General features: G+C 36.8%; 1 protein-coding gene and 3 non-coding genes across 4 annotated transcripts in view; all 4 read left to right on the top strand.

Moving 5' to 3' along the window:
• Positions 1-16691: 16691 nt before the first annotated feature.
• LOC108572572 overlaps positions 16692-23505 on the top strand; it is a 96762-nt gene continuing 89948 nt past the window's right edge. Inside the window, exons 1-2 of the mRNA XM_017934833.1 lie at positions 16692-16893; positions 21726-21851. Coding sequence (XP_017790322.1) covers positions 16692-16893; positions 21726-21851 — 328 coding nt within the window. The remainder of the gene's footprint in view (positions 16894-21725; positions 21852-23505) is intronic.
• Trnaf-gaa lies at positions 19422-19494 on the top strand. Its single transcript has one exon. It is a non-coding gene; the product is annotated as a tRNA-Phe (tRNA).
• On the top strand, positions 19878-19950 carry Trnaf-gaa. The gene has a single exon. It is a non-coding gene; the product is annotated as a tRNA-Phe (tRNA).
• Positions 20454-20526, top strand: Trnaf-gaa. The gene has a single exon. It is a non-coding gene; the product is annotated as a tRNA-Phe (tRNA).

Raw genomic sequence — 23505 nt, 5'->3', positions numbered from 1 at the left:
CTAGGTATGAATGTAAAGCAGATGAAAATCTTCGTCGACCGAGTTTCGTTTCTTCGTTTAAATTGAGCTGTGATAAGTTGGTTAATAAAGTGAAGAAGATTGTCAGGTTGTAAATTTGGAAAACGAGGCATATTTTTCTGTATATTAGAATTTTATTTGGCACTATTTAATAGCATTTAAGGACGTAGAAACGAAACATGTAGCAACCTAACTCAATAATGAAATATGGAATTTAGTAAGAAAATAAGCTAAAAAAAATGTGTTGTAATATAAAATATAGTTAATATTTAAGATTACGAGCAGTTATCAGAATCGTAATTCTGTTTAACTATTAGCTTTAAATTTGATTTCGAACATTTGTTTCTAAAACAGAATGATTTCAAATCCTAATCAGTTCTTCTTCTTCGATGCTCGGCATCGATTATTCACAGGATGGCGTTATTTGCACATAATTCATCTTCGTTGTGAAACTCACCGAAGAATTTATATTTGAATATTCTAGTGCATCGATTGAAACAATTTCAGATTCTTGAACAGAGTTTCGAAGCGAGAACCTGAATGTTTCAAGTTCAGGAAGAACGTGTTCGAGGGAAATTTAACGGAGCTCGAGGTTCAGGAGTATTTTAACGAGAATTGCACTATTTTGGGAAACTATTAAGCACACATTATTTATCAGAAGATACACGAGAAATTTTGGGTAAATTGAATTAGAGAAAAGTGAGGAAAGCGTGAAGAATTTATTTTCTTCGAATATCTGGAACCGGTTTTAAATTTCTATCAGAAGCCTTGGAACGTTGATACTAATAAATCCTCTTTTACGTGTCATGCTTTGTATTGTATAAAATTGTGAACAAAAAACGATAATGTTTTATGTTAATTTGTACGTAATGTGCAAATTTTTTTATATTTTACAAAATTTGCAGCTTTTTAAAATTACCCAAAAATTCTTCAACTGTCCTTGTTAGTGCCCGTGATTGTTTCAAAATCAACTTTCGAGCTTGGGTTGTACTTGCACGTGGTGTGCCGACTTTAATTCAAAACCTTCTCGAAGGACCACCCAGTTATACTGGGACTAGTGAAATCGATACAATTTTAGCTGGTTGCTGCTTGGGGTTCGTTGGACGAATGAATCTCGACGTCGTCCCTCGGACGTCCGTTGGAGAGTTTTTAGTTAGAGCACGCTGATTGGTTAAAATAGTTAACCATTACATTTACCAATCAGGGTGTCTAATAGCGTCTTCACCGCCCTTCCAGTGCGCCCTTAGCGCGCTGTCACCTTGTAAGGGTGGGCGGAAAATCTCAAAAAGCTGGAATTTCCTGCAGGTGACTCATCGGCAAGCGTACCGTTACAGGTAGATGTGCCGTTCGGAAATTCGTGGTTTATGGCATGTTCGTAGGCTATTGAGCGCGAGGGACAGAAATGACTAAAAATCCAACAAGCAATTCTAGTGACCCTCGCCAGGTTGTAATTAGACACGTACAAGCAGTAAACGAAATCCTGAACTCAAAAATAACCGTTGCCGTTCGATCGTGCCATAAACCGTGCCTGTGAAGGCCGAACAGTCCTTCAGAAATATTGTAAAGAAAAACCTCAATGTTCTTGGAACAATAACTGGAAGAACTGCACCGTATTCGATAGAAATTAATTAATTTCCCAACGTAAACAAAAACATAACTACTGCAAATGTTGATCGGAAATAGGAAGCAGTATTAAATAGACTCATTGTCGGAATAGGTGACACGAAGCTCACACGTTCGTATCTACTCTCTAAAACCAATCCTCCAATTTGTAATATATATATAATTGCCAAATAACCGTGAAGCACATTCTTTTAATACGGAGACCCGTTCGAAATTCCATATTAAAGAAATTTTGACTGAAAGTCTGAGTGATCATTGAAAAATACTAAAAGTATTCTCCTTCCTAAGGGACTTGATATTCTATAATAAAATCTAATTTAAAATATATTCGCTCGTAATCATCGTCACTGATAACCACGTGTATGAGCAGTTGATTCAACGTTAAGAGTCAATTAAAAAAAAAGAAGAGATCATCCTTTATACCAAGACAGAGAAACTCTCGAAAATCTGCAGCAGTCAACTTGACTCTCTTTCAAACAACCATCAGAAGTAGATCACTTCCGACAACACAGTGTATACGTACATATATCAATGTGATTAATCTGAAACTTGTTCACTTCACGTGTAATTGTCATTGGATCTTCACATCAGAACTCGTGATGGAATAGCCGAAGATGATCGCGAAACGGTGTCGCTCTTAGCATTTTTTCTCCCAGCGGTGCAATCCTTTGAGAAGCCACGCGGGGCGATCTCTTTTTCGATTTGGTCGATTGTGCGGCTCGATGGTGCATCGGTTGGATGGCTTTATGATCGAGAAAAGAGAAACGAAGTTCCGTTGATACCGTAGAAGGAGAGACTCTGCTCCGGCAGAGAGGTGGAGCTGAAGTAGGAGGAGAACGATGAGAGGCTACTGTCTAAGCGAGTCTATTGTTATGTCGGCGACTTAATATGCATTTCTCTCTCAGGGGCGGACTCTCCAGTCCTCTCTCTCCCTCCACTCTCTCTCTCTCTCTCTCTCTCTCTTTGTCTCTCTCTCTTCATTCTCTTTTTTCCACTCCCCACTCTCTCTCTCCTTCTCGCTTTCTCTATTTCTCCAGTCTCTCTCTTTTTCCCTTCCTCCACTCTCTCTCTCTTTCTCTCTCTCTCTACTCTCTCTCTTTTTCCCTTCCTCCACTCTCTCTCTTTCTCTCTCTCTTTTTCCCTTCCTCCACTCTCTCTCTTTCTCTCTCTCTCCATTCTCTCTCTTTCTCCCTTCCTCCACTCTCTCTCTCTTTCTCTCTCCACTCTCTCTCTTCCTCTCCTCTCTCTCCTCTCTCTCTCTCCTCTCTCTCTCTCTCTCTCTCTCTCTCTCTCTCTCTCTCTCTCTCTGCTCTTTCTCCTCTCGCTCTCTACTCTTTCTTTCTCTCTCTCTCTCGCTCTCTACTCTTTCTTTTTCTCTCTCTCTCTTTCTGCTCTGTCTCTCTCTCTCCACTCTCTTTTTCTTTCCTCTCTCTCCTCCGGACTGCTCTCAGCAAACGGGGAATAAACGAAGAATCGCGTCCGCCTGTGAAAACTCGCCGCTTTTCCGTCGCTTCTATTATCTCTTAATAATCACCGGCTCCCCATGCCTCTTATTAATCTTGTTACGGGTTTGCAGGCCCTACGCTGCGTCACAAAGACGTCTCCAAGCTCTTCTCCGCGCTGTCCCGTGTTACAGCTCGACTTTGTCAAAAGTGTCTGGTATTGTGGACTTCTGCTGACTTCTTCTACTCTCCCTTATCCCATTTTTTTTTATTTTCCTTCTCTTTGTTCCTTTTTCTCTTTTTTTATGCAATTGTGATTGCTCCGCGACGCGGTTTTCTTTACGTTGTTTTTCGTACGAGGCGTTGTCTTGTGAGTTTCAATGGCCGTGGGTTGTTACATAATTGTTAGAGGCTAGCAAGTAGGATTGTAACATTCTTATATTTCTATTTAATTAAGTTTTCATACAGTGTGTTCGTTTGTTTTTCTTTTCTATTCTAAATTCGTTTTAATTGTGATATTGTTTAAACTGTGATATTGCTCTCTTAGGTTAATTGTCTTAACTACCATTTTACAATTTAAAACCATTTGTGAACTAGTCAGGACAGATAAATTACAGTGCTTCTAGAGTTCTATGAAACAGGACATTCTAACTTTGCATCATAAGTGAGAAATATGGGTTACGAATGTTTCAAAATATCCTGAAAAATTGAAGAGAGAGAACTGTAACGACGATGATTCGCCATCAGTGAGGAAATAATAGAATAGTCTTACGCATCTAACGACTAATGACACTTGTGCGGTGTACATTCCAATTGTTAAATTGCATAGATTGAAACAACGAATTAAAGTCGTTGTCGTCGAATGGAGATGCATAAGATTGGCATTTTTAGCCACGTACAAATCTCTGTGAGTAAAGATACTTGCCGGTATGAACGTTTATTTACGCCGTCTAATATAAACGAAACATATATACAAGAAAATTAATAAAATACTTAGCTGATATAATCTTCATTTAAAAATTGAAGATTAAACAATTTTTTAATTCGTAATTTCAGTAAAAGTATGAATTATTTTAAACTTTTATCTAATACTTTCCAATCCCTTTGTAACAATAATTTGCATTCCTCTCATAAAAAATTTATTGTTATGAAATAAGTTCATCTTCATTTCACGCATCGAAACAATCACAAACTATTACACATTCGGCCATACGTAGAAAAAGGTCATTAACATTTCCCATAGGTAGGTACAAAGCATTTATGTGCCAGTAGCTCCGGTTGCAATAAATCGCTGGCACTTTTTTCTTCACTCTCTCTCTCTCTCTCTCTCTCTCTTTAGACCAGCAAAAGTTCCGCAATAATCGCTGATTATCCACGTCAACTCTGTCTGTCCGTTCAATCACACGGAATATAATTCAACTTTTAGTTCGAACTCTGCTCTTGTTCGATTTTTGCCCGGTCCTCGCGTTTCAAGCTTTCCTGGATCGAATTGAATTCGCATTAACAGCATAGACATTAATAAGAGGAGTAAAAAGTGCATACAGCGACGTGCATTTCGAGTGAAATGCAATATGCGTTCATCAATCTGCCTGTCTAAGCTCGCGATGTAAGTGGAACGGATGCTGTTTGAGAGGAAAAAAGAAAAGGAACACATACACACACACACATGCGCGTTTTTTAACGAGATTTATATTCGATCGCGATTTTCGCGATCTCGTGCACAGCTGATCATTGTAAACATACGAGTAAATCTGAGAAAATAAATTATTTCATTTATATCGAGTTAGCTTGAAAATAATATTTCTCAATTTTTCCTGAATATTTTGCCAAGGTAAACTGGACGTGGAATTTCTTTTAATATTCTTCTGTAACGTAGAATTTTTTCATATTTTTTCTCTGTCGAATGAAAATATTGTAGAACATCGGGAAAAATTACGTACCTTCTCCGAACGTGAATTATATCTTTATTTGAAATTATAACCTGAAATTATACAGTAGAAATGACCGAAGTTGGAATATTATTTTTGTTACTCAAATTGTAGAGAAGCATTGATTAAGGATTTTAGCGAGAATAATTTTCTTGATTAGCTACGTTCTTAGTACCTTCGGCTGAAAATTTGTAAAACTACCTCAAACAATAAGTGCAATTTTATTTTCGTAATATCGTTTTGTATACCTACACTTGTGGTAATATTTTTCCTAAGAGAATATCAAATGTAAACACACTTACCACGGTACTTTGCTACGTATACAGAGTGTTCGCCATGATGTTTTAGGCACTTCCGATAATCTGACAAAAAAAGGATTATAAAGAAAGATTAGTTAGTATTTTGGCTAATTTTCGTGAGTACACAATAGTGTTAAAGAGTGTTCCATGATAAATTTCTTGCAAATAAAATTGCAATTTTAAATATTTACGTTAATATTTGATTTATGCGTTGATAAGAAACCTTGTTACATTTAAGAATGATTTTTTAAGCAAGTTCTCGAAGGAAATAAGAATATCTTGAATTTGTCTTGATGCTTACAATTATTGGTTTGGAACAAAAGTTCGTAGCGCTTTTTAAGTGAAATTCAAAGACAATGTTTAGATATTTGTATACGGAAGATTTATAGGTGGTTTGACAAAACTACGAATTTTTGTTCCAACTCAGTATACAGTGCTACTTAAAGAAGGAAAGGTGATCCTAATTATTTTATTGAAGAAACAGTGTTTTGGCAATTTATCGCTGATTGAGTATTGAATAATTTTTATTTAAGTGTAATTTCTTTTTTCTTAAAAATCACGACTACCGTTGCTGTGAACACCCAGTATATTTCAAAAAGTATCGTTTTATATCCGTAGTCTCTAAATTGATTTTACACTTGAATAGTTTGTGATCGAACGATCAGCCAACGTCCATCGATATCAGTGTACAATTATTATAAATCCTCCATGCAAGGTGCAATTAAAGCAGATCAGCGTCACGACGGAGGAGTATCTCGATTCCGTGATAAACGTGTTTGAAACATGTTCTCCACACGTTTGGCAGTAAAAATCGACGATGTAAATCAGGTTGTGTGAAATTTAGTTATCAAACGGGTGTGATTCTTGAACCGGGAACCGTCCGACAGGCCGTGAGTCACCGAATAATTGTTCGTGGACGCTAATTAAGAAGCCGGTAATCCGTTTTTAGCCATGAGAGAGAAAGAGAGCGGGAACAGAGAGAGAGAGAGAGAGAGACTGGAGTATTTCTCTCTCTGAGAGTGGAAAGGGTGAGAGAGTGGAGAGAGAGAGTAGAGAGAGAGAAAGAGAGTGGAAAGAGAGTAGAGAGAGAGAGAGAGTGGAGTATTTCTCTCTCTGAGAGTGGAGTATTTCTCTCTCTGAGAGTGGAAAGGGTGAGAGAGTGGAGAGAAAGAGAGTGGAGAGAGAGGGAGAGAGAGAGAGAGTGGAAAGAGAGTAGAGAGAGAGAGAGAGAGAGTGGAAAGGGAGAGAGAGTGGAGTATTTCTCTCTCTGAGAGTGGAAAGAGACAGAGAGAGGGAGAGTGGAGTCCTTCTCTCTCCGATAGTGAAGAGACTCCTCTCTTTCTCTCTCTGAGAGTAGTGAGAAAGAGAGTGCAGAGAACGGAGGGAGAGTCAACGAGCGATCGAGAGTAAACGATAATTAAAGAGGACCGGCTGCACGGTGTCAAAAAATTAATTATCGTCGACCATATGCATAGATCTCGAAAAAGCTCACAGAGTGTCGATTATAGCCACGGTGAGGCTAAGTCCTTGGAGACCAACGAGTAGTATCTGAGGATTAATTACCGTTCTTGTGGTTCTGGCGATTCAGTTTCGGGATAATCGAGGCGGGACCGCTTCTAGCGTATTTGTGCGTGTGAGAAGCCACTACCACCGAAACGAAAACATAAAGGACCAAGGGGGAGAAAAGAGAGCTGTGGCGGGGGGAAAAAAAAAAGAGAAAAGTTCGACTGCAAATCACATCGGTTGCAGGCGGCCGAATCTCTCTCTGCTTCCAGCGTCCTCGTTCGGGCCGCACCCTTGTGTACTTGAATTTACTACGCCATTCACGTTCGCGTTTACATAAATTGTTACGTGGAAACGTGCACGTGCGCTCGAGCAGTGTATGCGCGCACGCACACGCGCGTGTGCCACGCTGTGTGACTTTTGCGTGGAGAACACTTCCGACGCGCTTTTCTTCGACGCCGTCGCCAAAGGACTTCGAGGAATGGCGCGGAGGAATGATTCACGTTGTTCGTTACTTTTTTTTTTCGTCTTTATCATATGGCAGCACGTGTCGCGGAAGTGTAGCATTGATGATTTGGAAATTTTTCTCATCGAAACGGGCTTTCTACTTTAACCCTTTGCGTGCGCGCTGGGTCATTGACGACCCAAAAGAAATTTCGCTATTGTATAATATTTCTTCGAGATAAATTTGTATTTTTATCGAGGGAAGTTTTAAACATTTGACTTAACGAACAATTGTATAGAGTAGTAGAGACTTCGACAAGTATCCCAGAATTCTTTCAGATTTTTTGAAAACTTACAATAGTGAAGAAATTAAACTTGGATACAGTGTGCCTACGGAGTGTTATCTTGTTTTGTTTTTTTTTTTATTTTAAGTTCGCATCAACATCTTGGTTATTAGGGACAATAGTTGGCGCTTGTTTACGTTTCACAACAAAGATTTTTTCTACGGATAAGTTTACTTCATGTCCTCTTCTGTTTCAAATATTTGTCTTCTGTGCTCTTGCAGTCTAATACGACATGTTTGGTATTTCAGTTTTGTTGACAGGGTTCGCAGTATGGTGGGATTGTTTTGGTTAGGATGCAATTGTGCGTTGCCTTGGTGTGCTCAATTATTAATCTGTTAATTATCATTTGTTTCTTATTACTGAATTCGACAGTCGAGTGATTTACATAGAAGTCATCGAGGTAGTTGGATTTGTTTAGTTACTTCAAGATGATGTTAAGAATAAAATTGTCCTGGATGAAAGATTCCTATTTTCAGTCTATCAACAAAAAATTCCTCCTTGTTACTCCTAACTGATGTACATTCATAAAGTAGACAGTGATACAGCAAAGAAAGCATGAATATTCGAATTATAAAAGAATTACACTTATTCTGATGCACGCAATTAGTGACACAAAACTCGCAAAAAAATTACGCGAATTTCGTTGGGAATGGGACATTGCTCCATTACCATTTATTTCACGCATTGCTATATTTTTTAGCGAGCAAATAATTTGACAATATCGACTCTATAGGAAGTAACATTGAAAAATATTTTAATGAAAAATCGTAGAAATTTTACAGTGATGGCATAATGGCTTTACCAAAAAAAAAAAAAAAATGGTAAGAAGTTGTGGAACGATAAGTCGTAAGATTTAAAGGCCCGTTTGAAATATTGATCTAAATGTCACATCAATAAGCATCACGAACTTATTGGACCACCACTTCTTTCCCCCTTTAACTTCTCCCATTAAACGTAAGAATATCCTCGTTCATTTATTAAAACTCATGCCACTGAAAAGCATCGTATGGTCACCATGCACGCTTCGTACCGCGTGAAATTCTCGCGGAACAAGTTCCTCGACGCAAAGTAGCTTACTCTGGAGCAAGCTAGTTCCGTTCCCCCCGAAACTTAAGCTGAACCACCGCGACTCTGCCAAAAATCGATCTTCATACACACATGCAAACACGTGCTTACGTATTCCTGTGTATCTCTGTGTGCGCGCGTGTTTCTGTGTACGTGTGAAGGCACACGCGGGGTGAGGCACGTGCTTGAGAATACGGTTGCACAGGATTGCGCAAGCGAGGCGTCCTAGCAAATTGAGCAAAAGGGAGCACCGAACTTCGAATAAGGAAACGGTGATGTGTCATGATTTTAACGCAGTCCTGCAAGGTGCTATCACTCTCTCCGCAGACCGATTGCTCGATTTCTATCGGTTCGAATCGACTCGGAACGCGCGATTTAAACGACGAAACGCTCGTTGTAGGTCAGCTGAGAGTGGATCCTTTGAGCTTGGTTAACCTTTGAATCGCTTAATAAGCCGAAAGTGGTTGTATTGTGGCAAAAAAAAAAGGAAGAATGAAATTTGCTTTTTCTGCGATACGATTTATAAACGCTTTCGAAGCTTTGACGGGATTTGAAGCTTGTCCGGCAGACTGCTGGCCATGTCCTGCGTTCGCTGTAGGGATCCTTGGACATGTTCCCATGGCGATTGTATGAATACAATGGTAAAAAATGTTTCACCTGTTTGGTTAAATACGGGTGACGGGAATTCGTTGTTTAGATGGCTGTAGATTTTTACGGTTTCGTGGGCACGAAGTTGGTTCGAGCGAGATTTGTTGCGGGGTGGGGTTGAACTAACATTTTTAACGATTTTATGAAGAAGCAAGGAGAATTATTGGACAGTCGAAGGATCGCCTGGGTCAAAAATGACCCGTTGGTAACTTTCCAAAAGTAAATCTTTATGTAACTAAAAGACGATTGAAAAATTAGTCAGAAAGTTACAAACGATAATACTAATCCGTATCGAATATTCACTTTTTTTTGGAAAGTGTGAATGGATTATTTTGATCCTACTGTTAATGTCTTTTGAAGAATCTATGCTCATTAAATAGTTTTAGTACTAATTGCAAGCTTGACGATAATTTTGGGAAGACAGGATACGCGAATGCTAAGAATAAATATTACATATTTAGTATATCGATATTGTTATCGAGCAGTCACTTCTGAATTTTTACAAATGATTTTCTAAATTCTTTGAGCAGGTCAACTTTATCTATTAGTTTTTTAAAGGATAGACTTTAAAATTGTGTTTTAAAAATATATTCGATTATGGTAAATGAAAATATTTTCAAAAATATATTTCTGTTTAGAAAGTTTCGTGTCAGTGATAGGTAACTTATTGAAATCAATTTCACAGTGTACTTAGAATTACTGTAATAATGGTATTTTCCGTAAAAAGTTTTGATAATACACCTACTCTCGTTTCGACAGAAGCAATTATTCTTCACCTTTCTGTAAACACGACAATCTTCCAGAAATGAAATTAACAAACAATATTCACAAATGTAGGCTAAACATACGAAAACATTTCCATCTGGTCAATTCTAAGAACGGTGAAATTTCGAAGGAACATTTTCAGGAATAAAAAGTTGGGCAGTTCCGACAGCGACCTAATTTTTAATTTCCCTCGCTTCTGGCCTGCTGCAAGGGCGAAGAGGAGGGACGAAGGGCTGAGAAGGGATAGGAGAACAGGTTTTCAGGTCGGTAGGGTACGAGAAGGGCCGAGCCACGAATCGTGACTACCTGACGACGTGAATCTGGTCCCTTTTACGATTGGAAAATGGTGAACAGGTGCTCGTAAAAATCTGACGCCTCCGACTTTTCTTACCTTCCTCCTCCTTCTTGCTCTTGTGAACCGCATTAGAGGATCGAGGACCACGATCCTCCTAGTCTCCCAATTATCCGCTATAAAGATGGTCGACGAATTTTTCAAGGACCTATTCTGAATACACACCGCTGTGCCATAGATTCGACGGAAGAAAATACCGGATTCGTTCGAGCGTTTAGAGAACTGGAGGGGTTTGTGGTTTTCCGAGGGGTATATAAATCGAATGTGCTTTAACAATCGTACGTATGATTCGGTATACGAGAATGAAGCTCTGTGAAGCGATCGAATACGAGCATGCTTTTTGTATCGATGATTTCATACCTCGAGCATTCTTCTTATATCGATGTAAATAGTATGCGGTAATTTCTAACGTGTTGCTCAATGGTTTCTAATTCTTGAACGTCCAATGTTTCAATTGGAACAACTGTGCGAGACGTTTAATAGGCATGAAGTTTTCATTGCGTGAACGAAGATAGATGTAAAGGATTCAGCGAAATTCTGATTTTTCATCTGGTTTTAAAGTACATACTATCGAAATTTTGATGTTAATGCTGTTTAATTTTGACGTTTAACGTGCTGAATTGACGTAGACAAAATAAGCGAATCTGTGAAATAAGATTCGCGACGCGTTTACCGATTGCCATCCTTTTTCACGTTAAAAACAGTTTTTCTTAAGGAAGAACTTGTTGTTGGTAGTAAAGGAAGGTTAATGTGAAAAATGAAAGATTGTGGAATATTTAAGTTTCCCTAAAATTTTCCATTGTTCATCAAATTTTAAATAAGTTACAGTCAAAAATTGTACCGCGATTTCCAAGATGTCAGGAAATAAAATTTCTGGAAAGTTACGACTTTTCTTTGTTCATTTTTTACCAAGCTCGATAATCTCGAAAATTTTCTCGAAAGTCGGTACCTTTTAGTATCCATTCGTGTCGATATTAGGCAGCTAAAATATGAGTAAAACCAATACTGCAATTTTTCACGTCGTCCAGAAGAGAAACGACGAAATCATCTGAAAAATCTACAGTCTAAACCCGAAAATCCTCCTAAATTCCATTAATAATTATACACTCTTAAATTCGTCCAACGTAGAATCCCCGAAACGTGTTCATCAAATTTTAAATAAGTTACAGTCAAAAATTGTACCGCGATTTCCAAGATGTCAGGAAATAAAATTTCTGGAAAGTTACGACTTTTCTTTGTTCATTTTTTACCAAGCTCGATAATCTCGAAAATTTTCTCGAAAGTCGGTACCTTTTAGTATCCATTCGTGTCGATATTAGGCAGCTAAAATATGAGTAAAACCAATACTGCAATTTTTCACGTCGTCCAGAAGAGAAACGACGAAATCATCTGAAAAATCTACAGTCTAAACCCGAAAATCCTCCTAAATTCCATTAATAATTATACACTCTTAAATTCGTCCAACGTAGAATCTCCGAAACGTCGATTAATCCTTCAGATTTTCGTCAAATTTTGCCACCTGCCGGCGCGAAGCAACGTTTAAAATCCCTCACGTATGAAGAATCAGCACGAATCAAAAGTGACATTTCGTTTACTCTCAATCAGCAGTTGCAGAGACGTCTGTTCCCATCGGTCATTGCTCAATCATTATAATTCACCGGTTACGATCGGTAGCGCCGTTAATCGGCTGGTTCTTACGTGCACCTCGGCAAACATACGCCGACCGATTGACAGCTTATTGACGGTTATTATCGCGTGAACTTAACGAGGACAGCTAAGATGTATTTCCACGTGTACTTTATACGTAGCAAAGTTAGGGCGATCGCGTTCACGCGTGCAGCTTTCTTCGACACGCGACACTCGCCGTTCTCTTTCTCTACAGCTGGAGAGTTCGGTTAAATTTCAGGTCGTCGCACCGGGCTCATTATCCTGTCCTGCAAGTATCGTGATTTGTCTCGCAATTTTGAATAATTCCAGGGATACCGCGCGAAACAGGCCAGGGTGTTGCGAGGGGGAACCGCTTTTAGCCTCGTTTCGTCCTCTTCTTGTTTCCTCGCATTACGGCTTCTCGAAACTTGATTGCAAGCGGTACTTTTGTGTTGTTCAAATGGGAATTTGATCAATTTTACGACGGGCAATTATAAATGTGTTACGAATGGGAACACAAAAAATGGTAGTTTGCCGAGTTCCGCTGAATTGCGAGAGTCAGGAAATTCTTGGATAAACGCAAGGTGTATTTGGTTAAACATTATTGCTACTGTTATTTGTGAAATAAATTTCATACGCTAAAATACTGTTTTAATATAAAATAGTAAAGGTATTTGTATATCAACGAGATATTTTTAATTATTAAAAAAGAAACTTTCACTGAATTGCTAAAGAATAAATACAAGGTGCGTTAGTTTAACAATTATTTATGAAATAATACCTGATATCCTAAAATACTGTATTAATAAAAAAATAGTAATAAAAGTATTTGTATATCGATCAAATATTTGTAATTATTGAGAAAAGAATTTAACAGTTTATATAGATTTATTTAGGTTTCAAATAGAAGCTAAGAAAGTTACATTATTGTAATAAAAATGAAAGATTATAATTCAAAAATCTGATTTTCTTAAGAAACCGTAACGTCACTTAAGCAGCAATCTGAGAAGACGAACTTTTAGTAGCAACCAGAAACAAACAATCCGACTTTTACAAACACGTTTAATTAGAGGCATAAAAGATCATGTTTCGTTACACCAGTGCTCTTTAAAACCTGAATACGATCCTCAGAACTTACGGCAACTTCCAATCATCAAAGAGTTCAAGATGTATCACATCCGTACACCTGACATGTGTATAAACCGACATTTCCCCCAAATTTACGATCCCTCTGATGAGTGTGCAACCGCAAATTATCCACAATTTTTGCGCCCTGAAATACGACGTTTTTTCGTCAAAGTGTACATAACGTCTTTCGGATAGCCATGTAACTATTGCAGTCGTTAAAGAGTTTCTGCAGAAAAACGGATACGTCCGTTCCTCGATTCCTGTACTTTTCGTGCGCAAGAAAAACACGCGCATACGGACTGAAAATCTGTGTGTTAAACGACACGATACTCCGTGTGTACGTGTCTTTCTGTGTTTGTGTGTGCCTAAGAGACTATACTTGCCGACCTGTTGCTACCCCTCTTTCGTTTCCAGCGCTTCTCAACCCTCCGTGGCCATCCCTTCGGTGACTCACCCCCTGCTAGGAAATGGAACGCTCTCGCTTCGTTCAGCTCATTGAAAACGTTCTATATTCTATCCCAACCTCTGTCTATCGTCTCTCCCTTCTTGTTTCTCGCGCGAAGATGTATCGATACAGTACTTACGTCTCAGCCGATTCATCATCTCCGGTGTGTTTACGCGACTTTTTGGCTTCTCTGCTCTGCCGTAGATACTCTTTTTCCCTCCGACTTTCGCCCGTTTCCATGGAAATTAAGGGTAGAAGAAAGAGGCTCAACCTGTGACTTTTTGAAATTTTCATTGGGCTGAGCTTCGATAACTTCACGGAGTTTGATTTTCTGTGGATTTTGTAATTATTGTAATTTGTTTAACCCTCATCCGTCCCTCAGTTTCGCATCTTAATAGGTCGCTCGGTGTTAATTTGACACAATGGTAAAAAATCAATTAACCCTCTATGGGCCCGTGTAATTTTCAAGTCACATACTAATATATCGATATTTTATTAAATAATTGAATTTTCTTCCACAAAATGGCATAAACGTCTTGTTGTACAATGTCTCCTTATTAACCAGTAACTTTCTTGATAACCGTTGTTACTTCAAAGTTACAATATGTATTCGTTATGATAAAATTGTCGAAACTGCTGAATTCACTGTTATTCTGCATTTATAGGTCGATATTTTCTAATTTTACGTTACATAAATTCTTTTACGGTCAAGAAAAATATCCGGCCCATAGAGGGTTAAGTGAAAAGATAAATAACTAATTTTGTAAATTCTTTTATTAAATACAGAAAATAAAGAAAAAACTTTTTCTACAAATAGCCGAATAATACAATTTTTTACCGGAAAAATGTGTCAAATGTAAGAGAGGTAAAAGTTTGAAGATCTATTGAAATATTTGTTTTCATCGGGGTTTAATTTGAGTGTAGTATATGCAAATTTTATTTCGCTTTTTTCTTCGAACGTAATTTCCTTTCAAGCTTCAATTCTATTTTACACATATTCTGACAAAAATGTGACGCAAATGCGCAAATCAAAGTTTTCCAATTGATTCGTATGTGTAATTTGTCATTTAGATTTTCTGTACAACTTCTTTCACGGACTGTTAATAATTCACGACGACATCTCGTTTAATCTTCCGAGAGTTTCTGAATTAAAAGAACAAATTTCAACAATGTGGCACGTATGATAATTGTGTACGAGAATTACATTAATTACGCCGCATTTCTCAGCTCGATGGGAAGTTGAACGAGCAACACAATTTACAAAAGTTTCTTGCGCTTCCCATTCAATTTTCATTATTTCTCAAAGCATTATCCGCACATCGGAGTGCGCCTTTATTACAGTAATTATTTCTGCCTTAACTTATCCGTTTCACCCTCGAATTTCATTTTAATCTGTTATTTCAACCCATCTCCTATTCTGTCCTCTGGACAAGAGACACTTTTGTATTTCGTTTTGCGCGCTCATCTCGCACTTCTTTTTTGCTGCACCGTCCGGTTTTTCCCTCGCTTCTATTTTACCCGGCCGAATATGACTGCCAAATTTCCCCTCGCCTTCGTCCTCCCCATCCCGTGTACTCCTATCGTTCCCTTGATACCACGATCTACGGGCACAAGTGTGCAGGGAGACTAACTATGAAAAGTTGATTCCGATCGCCAGAAGCGGCATCTGCTCTATTCTGTTCCTTCGATTCATCGACTAGGAAAATGAGCAATGAACCGAGCGGAAATATTCGCGTCCTCTATTATTGAGAGCAGAGGAAAGCAACATGTTGGCCATTTTTAAGCACGTTGAATTTACTTTCCAGCCGCTATAATCTTTGGTAGAATAGACGAATGAGTTTTGGAGACTTTTTCTTTGACTAAAATTTCAGGAAAAATAGAAGATCTGAGCTTGATTTTGTTAAACTCACGAAAGATCGAAAGAAATTATGGGTATTTCTGTAATTATCAAAATTTCACACCCTTCGTTATTGATACGGTGACATAATGAACTGAGATTTTGCGCACTTTGAATTTACTTTCCAGCCGCTATAATTTTAGGTAGAGTAGAAGTAGCTTTGTTGCATATGATTACTTTGCAAATATGGAGAATTTTGTTCAATTAAAATTTCAGGAAAAATAGAAAAGCTAAGCTTGACTTTACTGAACTTATATACCAAAGACCTTAAATCTAAAATCACACTGACAGAGAAATTATGGATGTTTCCGTAATTGTCAGATATGCTGAAAATAAGAGGTCCTTTAAGCGTTCATTATGCACCAAGTGTACTAACTTATCTGACGATACAGTATTTCGATAATTTTAACTGATGCGTTAATCTCGGACGCTCGCTGTTGCATTTTGAACGATGCATTATTTCATATACAAGGTGGGTTATGTAAAACAGGCCACCTAATTATCTTCTCTAGCTATAATGGTACGAGAAAATTTTCAGAAAAGTTCCAAAGGATAAATAAGATGGAACAGAAATTTTGTTACAAACTTCTTTTCGTTTTTTGCCATATTTTCCGTAAAGAAAAATTTGTCTTCTACATTATGCATCCTTTGAAATCATTTAAATTACCGTAGCTAGAGAAGGTATTTAGGTGGTCTGTTTCACATGACCCACTCTAAGGAGTGCTTTCACTCTCAAGAACCAAAAAGTAGCAAAAACAAAAAATTGGAATTTTCGGGGTACCGAAGTTCCCTTGTTAATGGTACAAAACTGTTAAACAACAAATTAATTTCAAAACTTGGACGTTCCTCTTAGCAAAAAGTGCAAAGTAGAGTTGATCTTGTTTCTGAAACTCCAGGAGTGGTAGATTAAATCCCTCCTACGACGCTAAAATTCCGATATCTTTATAAGAACCATGTACTTGTCTGGAATTGAACTTTGGAAAAGTTCAATTGTACTTGTTCGCGATTCGAAAGTTTCGTTACTCCTCTTCGAGGGGTAATATGAAGAACAAATGTGAAAAATTTAATGTGAAAATTTGAGAAGATGTATTAACCGATGATTTCTGTACGTTTTCTTTTTCAGCCTCGGGAGGGGGAGGTTCGATGTTGGTCCCTCCCGTGGCCCAAAGTGGGACTGGGGATCGTCCCGTGGGCGATACGGGTGCCCGGGCCCAACAAACGTCCGGCCCTGCCGCGGCAGCAACCCTATGGCCCTTAGCACCTGCGCAGTCCAATCAAGTTCCGAATCAACAGTCTCAGGGCATTCCACCCCTGGCCGCCACCCCTGCGCCGGCTCACAATCAAGGTACACTACTGCCCTGTTATCTAATTGAACGCGAATCTTTGTTTTACAACGGTCAAGTGATCCTTTGAAGTACACCGCCGCTGATAAGTATTAGGTCATCCGTTACGTTCGTACAGAAAGTGTTATACGATTTAAATGACATTTCTTCGAGAAAGTTAACGTGATATATCGGCAAAAATATACAGAGTAAGTGGTATATTTGTGAGAAAAATTCGGTAAAAATATACAGAGTGTCCACGCTATTAATTTCCAGCGCTGTTTTTCGTAAGTGGTAGATTTGTGAGAAAAATAGAAAAGGACAAAGTTTCATTATCTTTTATGCACAATACTTAAAAACTGATAAGGTTATTATTTCAAACACCGCGGTTTATATTTTTCTGATATAACACTTTTCAATACCATTCTCTATTTTTCATATTTTTCTCTCGCAAAGTTAAATGTTTCAATTCTTTTTTGGTACGTACATTCGTCCAGCTTAAAAACTAACAAAGTTATTATTTCAAACCCAATGGTTTATATTCTTCTGATGTAACACTTGCCACTGACAGATAGTGTTCTTATTTTGAACATTCTTGTAAAAATGAAATTTCTATTTTTCAACAACTCGATGAAATATTGCTCTGTGCTATGAAAGATGGAGTCAGTGTTACGAAAGTACCGAGTAACCTATATATAGTGTGTCCAGTGAGGTGTGATAACTTCCTATCATATTTTCCTGTACATGTACGAACCTTTTTATATGATAGTAGAAAGTTTTATCTATAAGGCGGTTCTTCCTCGTAGTGAATCTAATTGGTTTTAAAGCGATTATTACATCGAGTCTTCGCTATCTTGTTTTTCTCGTGTACGATATAAATATCGGAATTTTAATGAATGGTCGGACGTATTAATCGACCACTAAGAGTTACGTAGGTAATAATAGCTACTTAACTAGGAAGTGCTATATATTTTTCATAATTGTTACATCGTATTACATTTACTACAAAAACAGTTAAACTCTTTGTTATTTATAAAAATATGGAAATTTCTAACGTATTGCCAAAATTACAACTTAAATTAGCTCGTTGATTCTTCGTTTGCAATTATATGTTAAAGTTCGTCGTATGCAAAATTTCACGTTGCATTTCGGAATAACTTTACGAAATAACGAGTGGTATTAGAGATTTTCTCTATAAATGTCTGATATGTTGCAAATTATAAAAGTGGCTTTTAGTTTTGCAAAGTACATATTTGTTAAATCCGAAAAGCTTGAAATATTAATGTAATAAATTGTGAAAGGCAGTTTCGCAAGGGAAATCACGAAAATCCTATTACACGAAATACAAATCATAATTCCAAAGGCGATGTTAATACGGTATGTCCGATTTGACGCATCGCAAGTTTTTTAATCTATAGAACTTATTACACATTCATATCTGAGCGCGCGACACGTATGTACATATTGTTACATAATTCATGTTTCTCGTAAGCGAAAAACAAAAGTATAACTCCTCGTGAGAAAAGTCGCGATATTATACTTATACTTCAGTTTCGTAAATATTATATATTCTTGTCATTTCTGTTTCAAATATATCCACGTTGAAATTTGCAACCTGAAAATTTAGAAGTTTAAAATTAACGACAATTTTGTATCGACCGTCTTTCACAATTCTTTCACAAATATTTTATTCCTTTTACATTGTTTGGCTAAATAGAACACAGAATAAATATAATACATGCAATTTAATATCGATTCCTTTTTTAAGTTTGCTTTCGTTCAATGGGAAATATATATTTTCTTATTCACTTCATTTCATCTTACAACTCGTTAAATATAATACTTCTTCCATGTATTTTTATAGATAAAAATGTGCCACTAGTGGAGATTGCTATTTATTGGATCAGTATTTTACGGAATTTCTTAAATAAATGATCAAAATTTAAAGTAAAACACCAGTACGTAATATAAGTGGACAGTGTTACACCGATTAATGCAAAAACTGTCAGCATTTTCATTAACTAACCTAACCTAACTTAACCTAACCAAAAATTTAAATTTTATTGACCAAAAAACAAAATTGTACCGGCTAAATGCGATTTAATACTGACAATTAATTATTTATACTGACGAAAATATTCATTTTTACTGACTATTTATTTAAAAAAATAGTTATCATTAATTAAAAAAAGTACTGACGAAATAAGTAGAATGTATCGATATATTTATTTAGTTTAGCAATAAACGCATAGTGAGTTTCAGTCAAGTAATATTAACGTGTAAAAATAACTTTTTATTGGAAAATGTAATGCTCATATAGAAAATTCGACTCGGCCCTAGCAATTTAATTTTTCCTTCGAGAAATTATTTACAAGTATATTCATTTTGTGTCGCTTTTAACATCGAATCAAATTCTACTCTGTCTTATCAATTTAATTTTTTCATAAAAAAAATTACTTGCATTCATTCCATGTCGTACATAGTTAAACGTTATTTTCATTGAATCGTGGTTGTACTGTAGGTCTGAGTCATAGCGCAGTGTCTCGCATCAGCCGAAATAGCTCAGTTGGGAGAGCGTTAGACTGAAGATCTAAATGTCCCCGGTTCAATCCCGGGTTTCGGCAAATTCGTTTTTTTTTTTTTTTTTTCGGTATCGAATGGCACAAGTAAGTGTTGCTCCCGATGTTGAATACATACAGCAATATTTCTTAAGAGCCGAGATACCTCAGGTGGGAGAACGTTGGACTGAAGATTTAAGTATCGCCGGTTTCGATGAGTTAATTTTTTTTGTATCGAATCCACGAGTAAGTTGCTTCTGATGTTGAATACATAAAGCAATATTTCGCAAGAGCCGAAATAGCTCCGTTGGGAGAGCGTTAGACTGAAGATCTAAATGTCCCCGGTGTTCGATCCCGGGTTTTTCAGCAAGCTTGCCCTTTTTTTCTCATATTGATTTCACCAGTGAGTTGCACTGGAAGTAGAACATATAAAGCACTGTCTCGCATCGGCCGAAATAGCTCAGTTGGGAGAGCGTTAGACTGAAGATCTAAATGTCCCCGGTTCAATCCCGGGTTTCGGCAAATTCGTTTTTTTTCTTTTTTTTCGGTATCGAATGCACGAGTATGTTGCTCCCGACGTTGAATACATACAGTAATATTTCTTAAGAGCCGAAATACCTCAGTTGGGAGAACGTTAGACCGAAGATTTAAGTATCCCCGGTTTCGATGAGCTAATTTTTTTTCTTATTTTTGTATCGAATCCACGAGTAAGTTGCTTGTGATGTTGAATACATAAAGCAATATTTCGTAAGAGCCGAAATAGCTCAGTTCGGAGAGCGTTAGACTGAAGATTTTTAAATGTCCACGGTTCAATCCCAGGTTTCGGCCAATTCGTTTTTTTTCCAGTATCGAATGCAAAAGTAAGTTGCTACGGAAGTTGAATATATGCAGAGCGTTAGCCTGAAGATATCAATGTCCCCGGTTTGATCCCGGGTTTTTTCAGCAAACTTGCCTTTTTTTTCTCATATTGATTTCATCAGTGAGTTGCTGTGGAAGTAGAACATATAAAGCACTGTTTCGCATCAGCCGAAATAGCTCAGTTGGGAGAGCGTTAGACTGAAGATCTAAATGTCCCCGGTTCAATCCCGGGTTTCGGCAAATTCGTTTTTTTTTTCTTATGTCGATCCATCAGTAAATTTAGAATCAATGAATTTTGTATCAATTGATATTTTTACGATCATAATTTAAATTAAATACTGAATTTTTTCAAATTCTTGATCATACTTAGAAACGATCTCTACATCTCATTCTCTTCAATTTTTATATATTTATATAATTTATAAAAATTCATATTTAGAATTTGTATCTTTCACGTAACTATGTATAGCCACAATTAGCAGTGGGACTCGATGTATTCCTATCGCAAGAATGAACGTTTCACCCGGGAGCACATGCGTAGCAATATTATAGTAGGTTGAAATTTTCCATATTGTTAAAATTATTTGTTACAAATTTAGAGACTGTTCTTAGATATTTTATGATTTCTTTTTTATAAAATGATACAGTCGATGTGCGGTGCAAAATGTCCTTAAAAGATATTGAAAAGAGGGGAAGTCTGCTAATACGCAATCTTAGGTGACAGTGTTATATGTATAAAACTATCGGATAATTTTTACCCCAACGCGTGTGCTCCCGGTTGATATGAATGACATAGTTAACCCCTTAACGCTCATGCTCGTGTCTCACAAGTGCCAATCTCCAATAAGTGCCTTTTTTTAAATTACTTTCCGTCACTTTCCATATTACGTTACCCTTTCTATTATGACAATAACGTAAGTTACAACATTATAAATAACGGGAAACTTATTTCTGTACGCCTGGAAAATAATTACATTCGATAAAATAATTAACCCTCCGTATTTAAACTGAGTAGTTTGTATCTAAATTTAACTTCTTCACTGTTCCAAACTTTCAAAAATTCTGAAAATATTCTCAAGTACTTATCAAAGTCTACGTTATGCAGTAAATGTTCAAAACGTTTGTCAAATAAAAATAAAACTTCGTATTCGAAGAAATTCAGATTGCCTACGGAGGGTTAAATTTTGCCACTGTCTAAATTAACAAATAATTACTTCTAAATACCGATCGAAAGATAATTAAATTTTGCCATTTTTTTGAAACAATTTAAATAAAAAAAATTGATCATTTTTGACACATCGAGTTGAGTAAAATGCGAGCTGTTAAGGGGTTAAAATCATTAAAAGTGATGCTCTTCGATCCGTTGAATCGAGGTGCACGAGTATCGTGCAACGATCCACGGTGTAAAAAGTAAATTCTCTGTTCGAATGGTGTTACAGGTGTGAGTCGTTACGGGCTGTATTCGTTATTCCCTGGGGGTGGCGGGGGCAGTTACGTCGCGGCCACTCCCGCCACCCCTGGACCACCCACACCTGCACGAGCTTATCATGCGACAACACACAAGGGTAAGTTTACAACGATTTCTACTTTATTTTACCCCCTTCCCATTCGCCGCCACTTTCCTTCTCCCTCATTCCCTTTTTCTCTGTCTCTAACTACGAGTCAAGCCTCCTTGTTCACCGTTTTGTCTCCCGATTGATCTCCTTACCAATTCTTCTCTGTGTTTTATTTTTAGTTTATAGTAACCCTTTTGACGCGCCAGCAGCCGATGTATATCGGTTCGATCGAATACCTGCAAATAGCTCGGCTGGATATTTAAACAAGCAAGCGGTTAGAACGGTTTTGTTTAAATTTAGAACGACGGGACAAAGTTACGGGAGTAGGAGAAAGTTTTCATCGATTTTTCAATGCGAGTTCGATAATTGTCTCGTCTTGTTGATATTGCAATATATTGTTAACAGTGAATATATGGGATTGGAGGAGGAAAAAGTGAGGTATTTTAGAATTGTCGTGTGAAAACAAATGAAAATGTCCGGTGGTAGACATTTTTTTATGGAACAGAAATTCGAAAATATTTATAACTTTTCGGATATTAATGTAGATATATGAAAGAAATATAACACTGCTGTAATTTAGAATTCTGATGTATAGACCAGTGAAAATGTCCCTTAATAAAATTTCGAAAATATTTCTAATTTTTCGGATATTGATATAGATATGTAAACAAATGGAAAAATCCCGTATCAAAATTTCCATCAAAATTTCTCTGGATTCACTCTAAAGTGTTTCTTTTATTCCTGTTATTTCGTTCAATTTATAAACTTTTCGCTTAGGTACTATATTAATCTACAAATTATTTCTAATTTTTCGTATATCAACATCGATATATTAAAACTAAAACAGTTAAAAGACAACGTGCAAAAGCGTAATTTATTCGAAAGTTTGTAAATTTCGTGCTTCTGCAGCAGTTAAAATACAGGCATTTTTTTCCATTTTCATTTAACATTTTATTGAATTTTTCGTGTCTGTTGTACACAAATATTGGCATCTGGTATTGGATTTTTTTTCTCTGTACACTATTACGTATTTACAATTTTATTTTTCTAAAAGCATGGAATATTTCCAGATTCCTCATTTTCATTTTCTTTTCTCATTATCTGCAACCTTTATTTTCTCAATATTCCATTTCTTCATTCACATGCATGCTTATACATTTGTTACTTTCTTAATTATCTCATATTTAATTGTACCATATTACTTACAAATATCATAAATATTATACGATTAATGTGTCGATATAAGCATGACAATACGGGTTCATGCCTTTGTCTCGTTAAACTGTTGGAACTTTGTGTAAAATTGTATTACTACACATTTACTAATACACAATAAGGGATCAAATTATTATAGAAAATTACACGTTATACGTTTGCGGTGGTATTATTACTTAAAAAGACTTCAAAGTTAAAAAGAAATTCAAGTTTTCTCGTGGCCTGACAACTCGTCGGATATAAATCCAATAGAGAACATATGGGAATTATTGAAACGTCGAATTGCATCGGAAGTGATAACTGATAAGCAGCAACTGATTGAGAAACTTATATCAGTATGACACCATGACGCAGGAATAAGAGAAAACTGTAGAAAAAGTATGAAGTAATTGACGAAATATTGATATTATTTAATACTATTTAAAAAAATTTTTAATGATTTGTATAA

The sequence above is a fragment of the Habropoda laboriosa genome, unplaced genomic scaffold, assembly GCF_001263275.1.
Source record: "Habropoda laboriosa isolate 0110345459 unplaced genomic scaffold, ASM126327v1 scaffold147, whole genome shotgun sequence".
Lineage (NCBI taxonomy): Eukaryota > Metazoa > Arthropoda > Insecta > Hymenoptera > Apidae > Habropoda > Habropoda laboriosa.
Note: the sequence above shows the minus strand (reverse complement) of the source record. Positions and strands in the feature narration are given on the sequence as shown.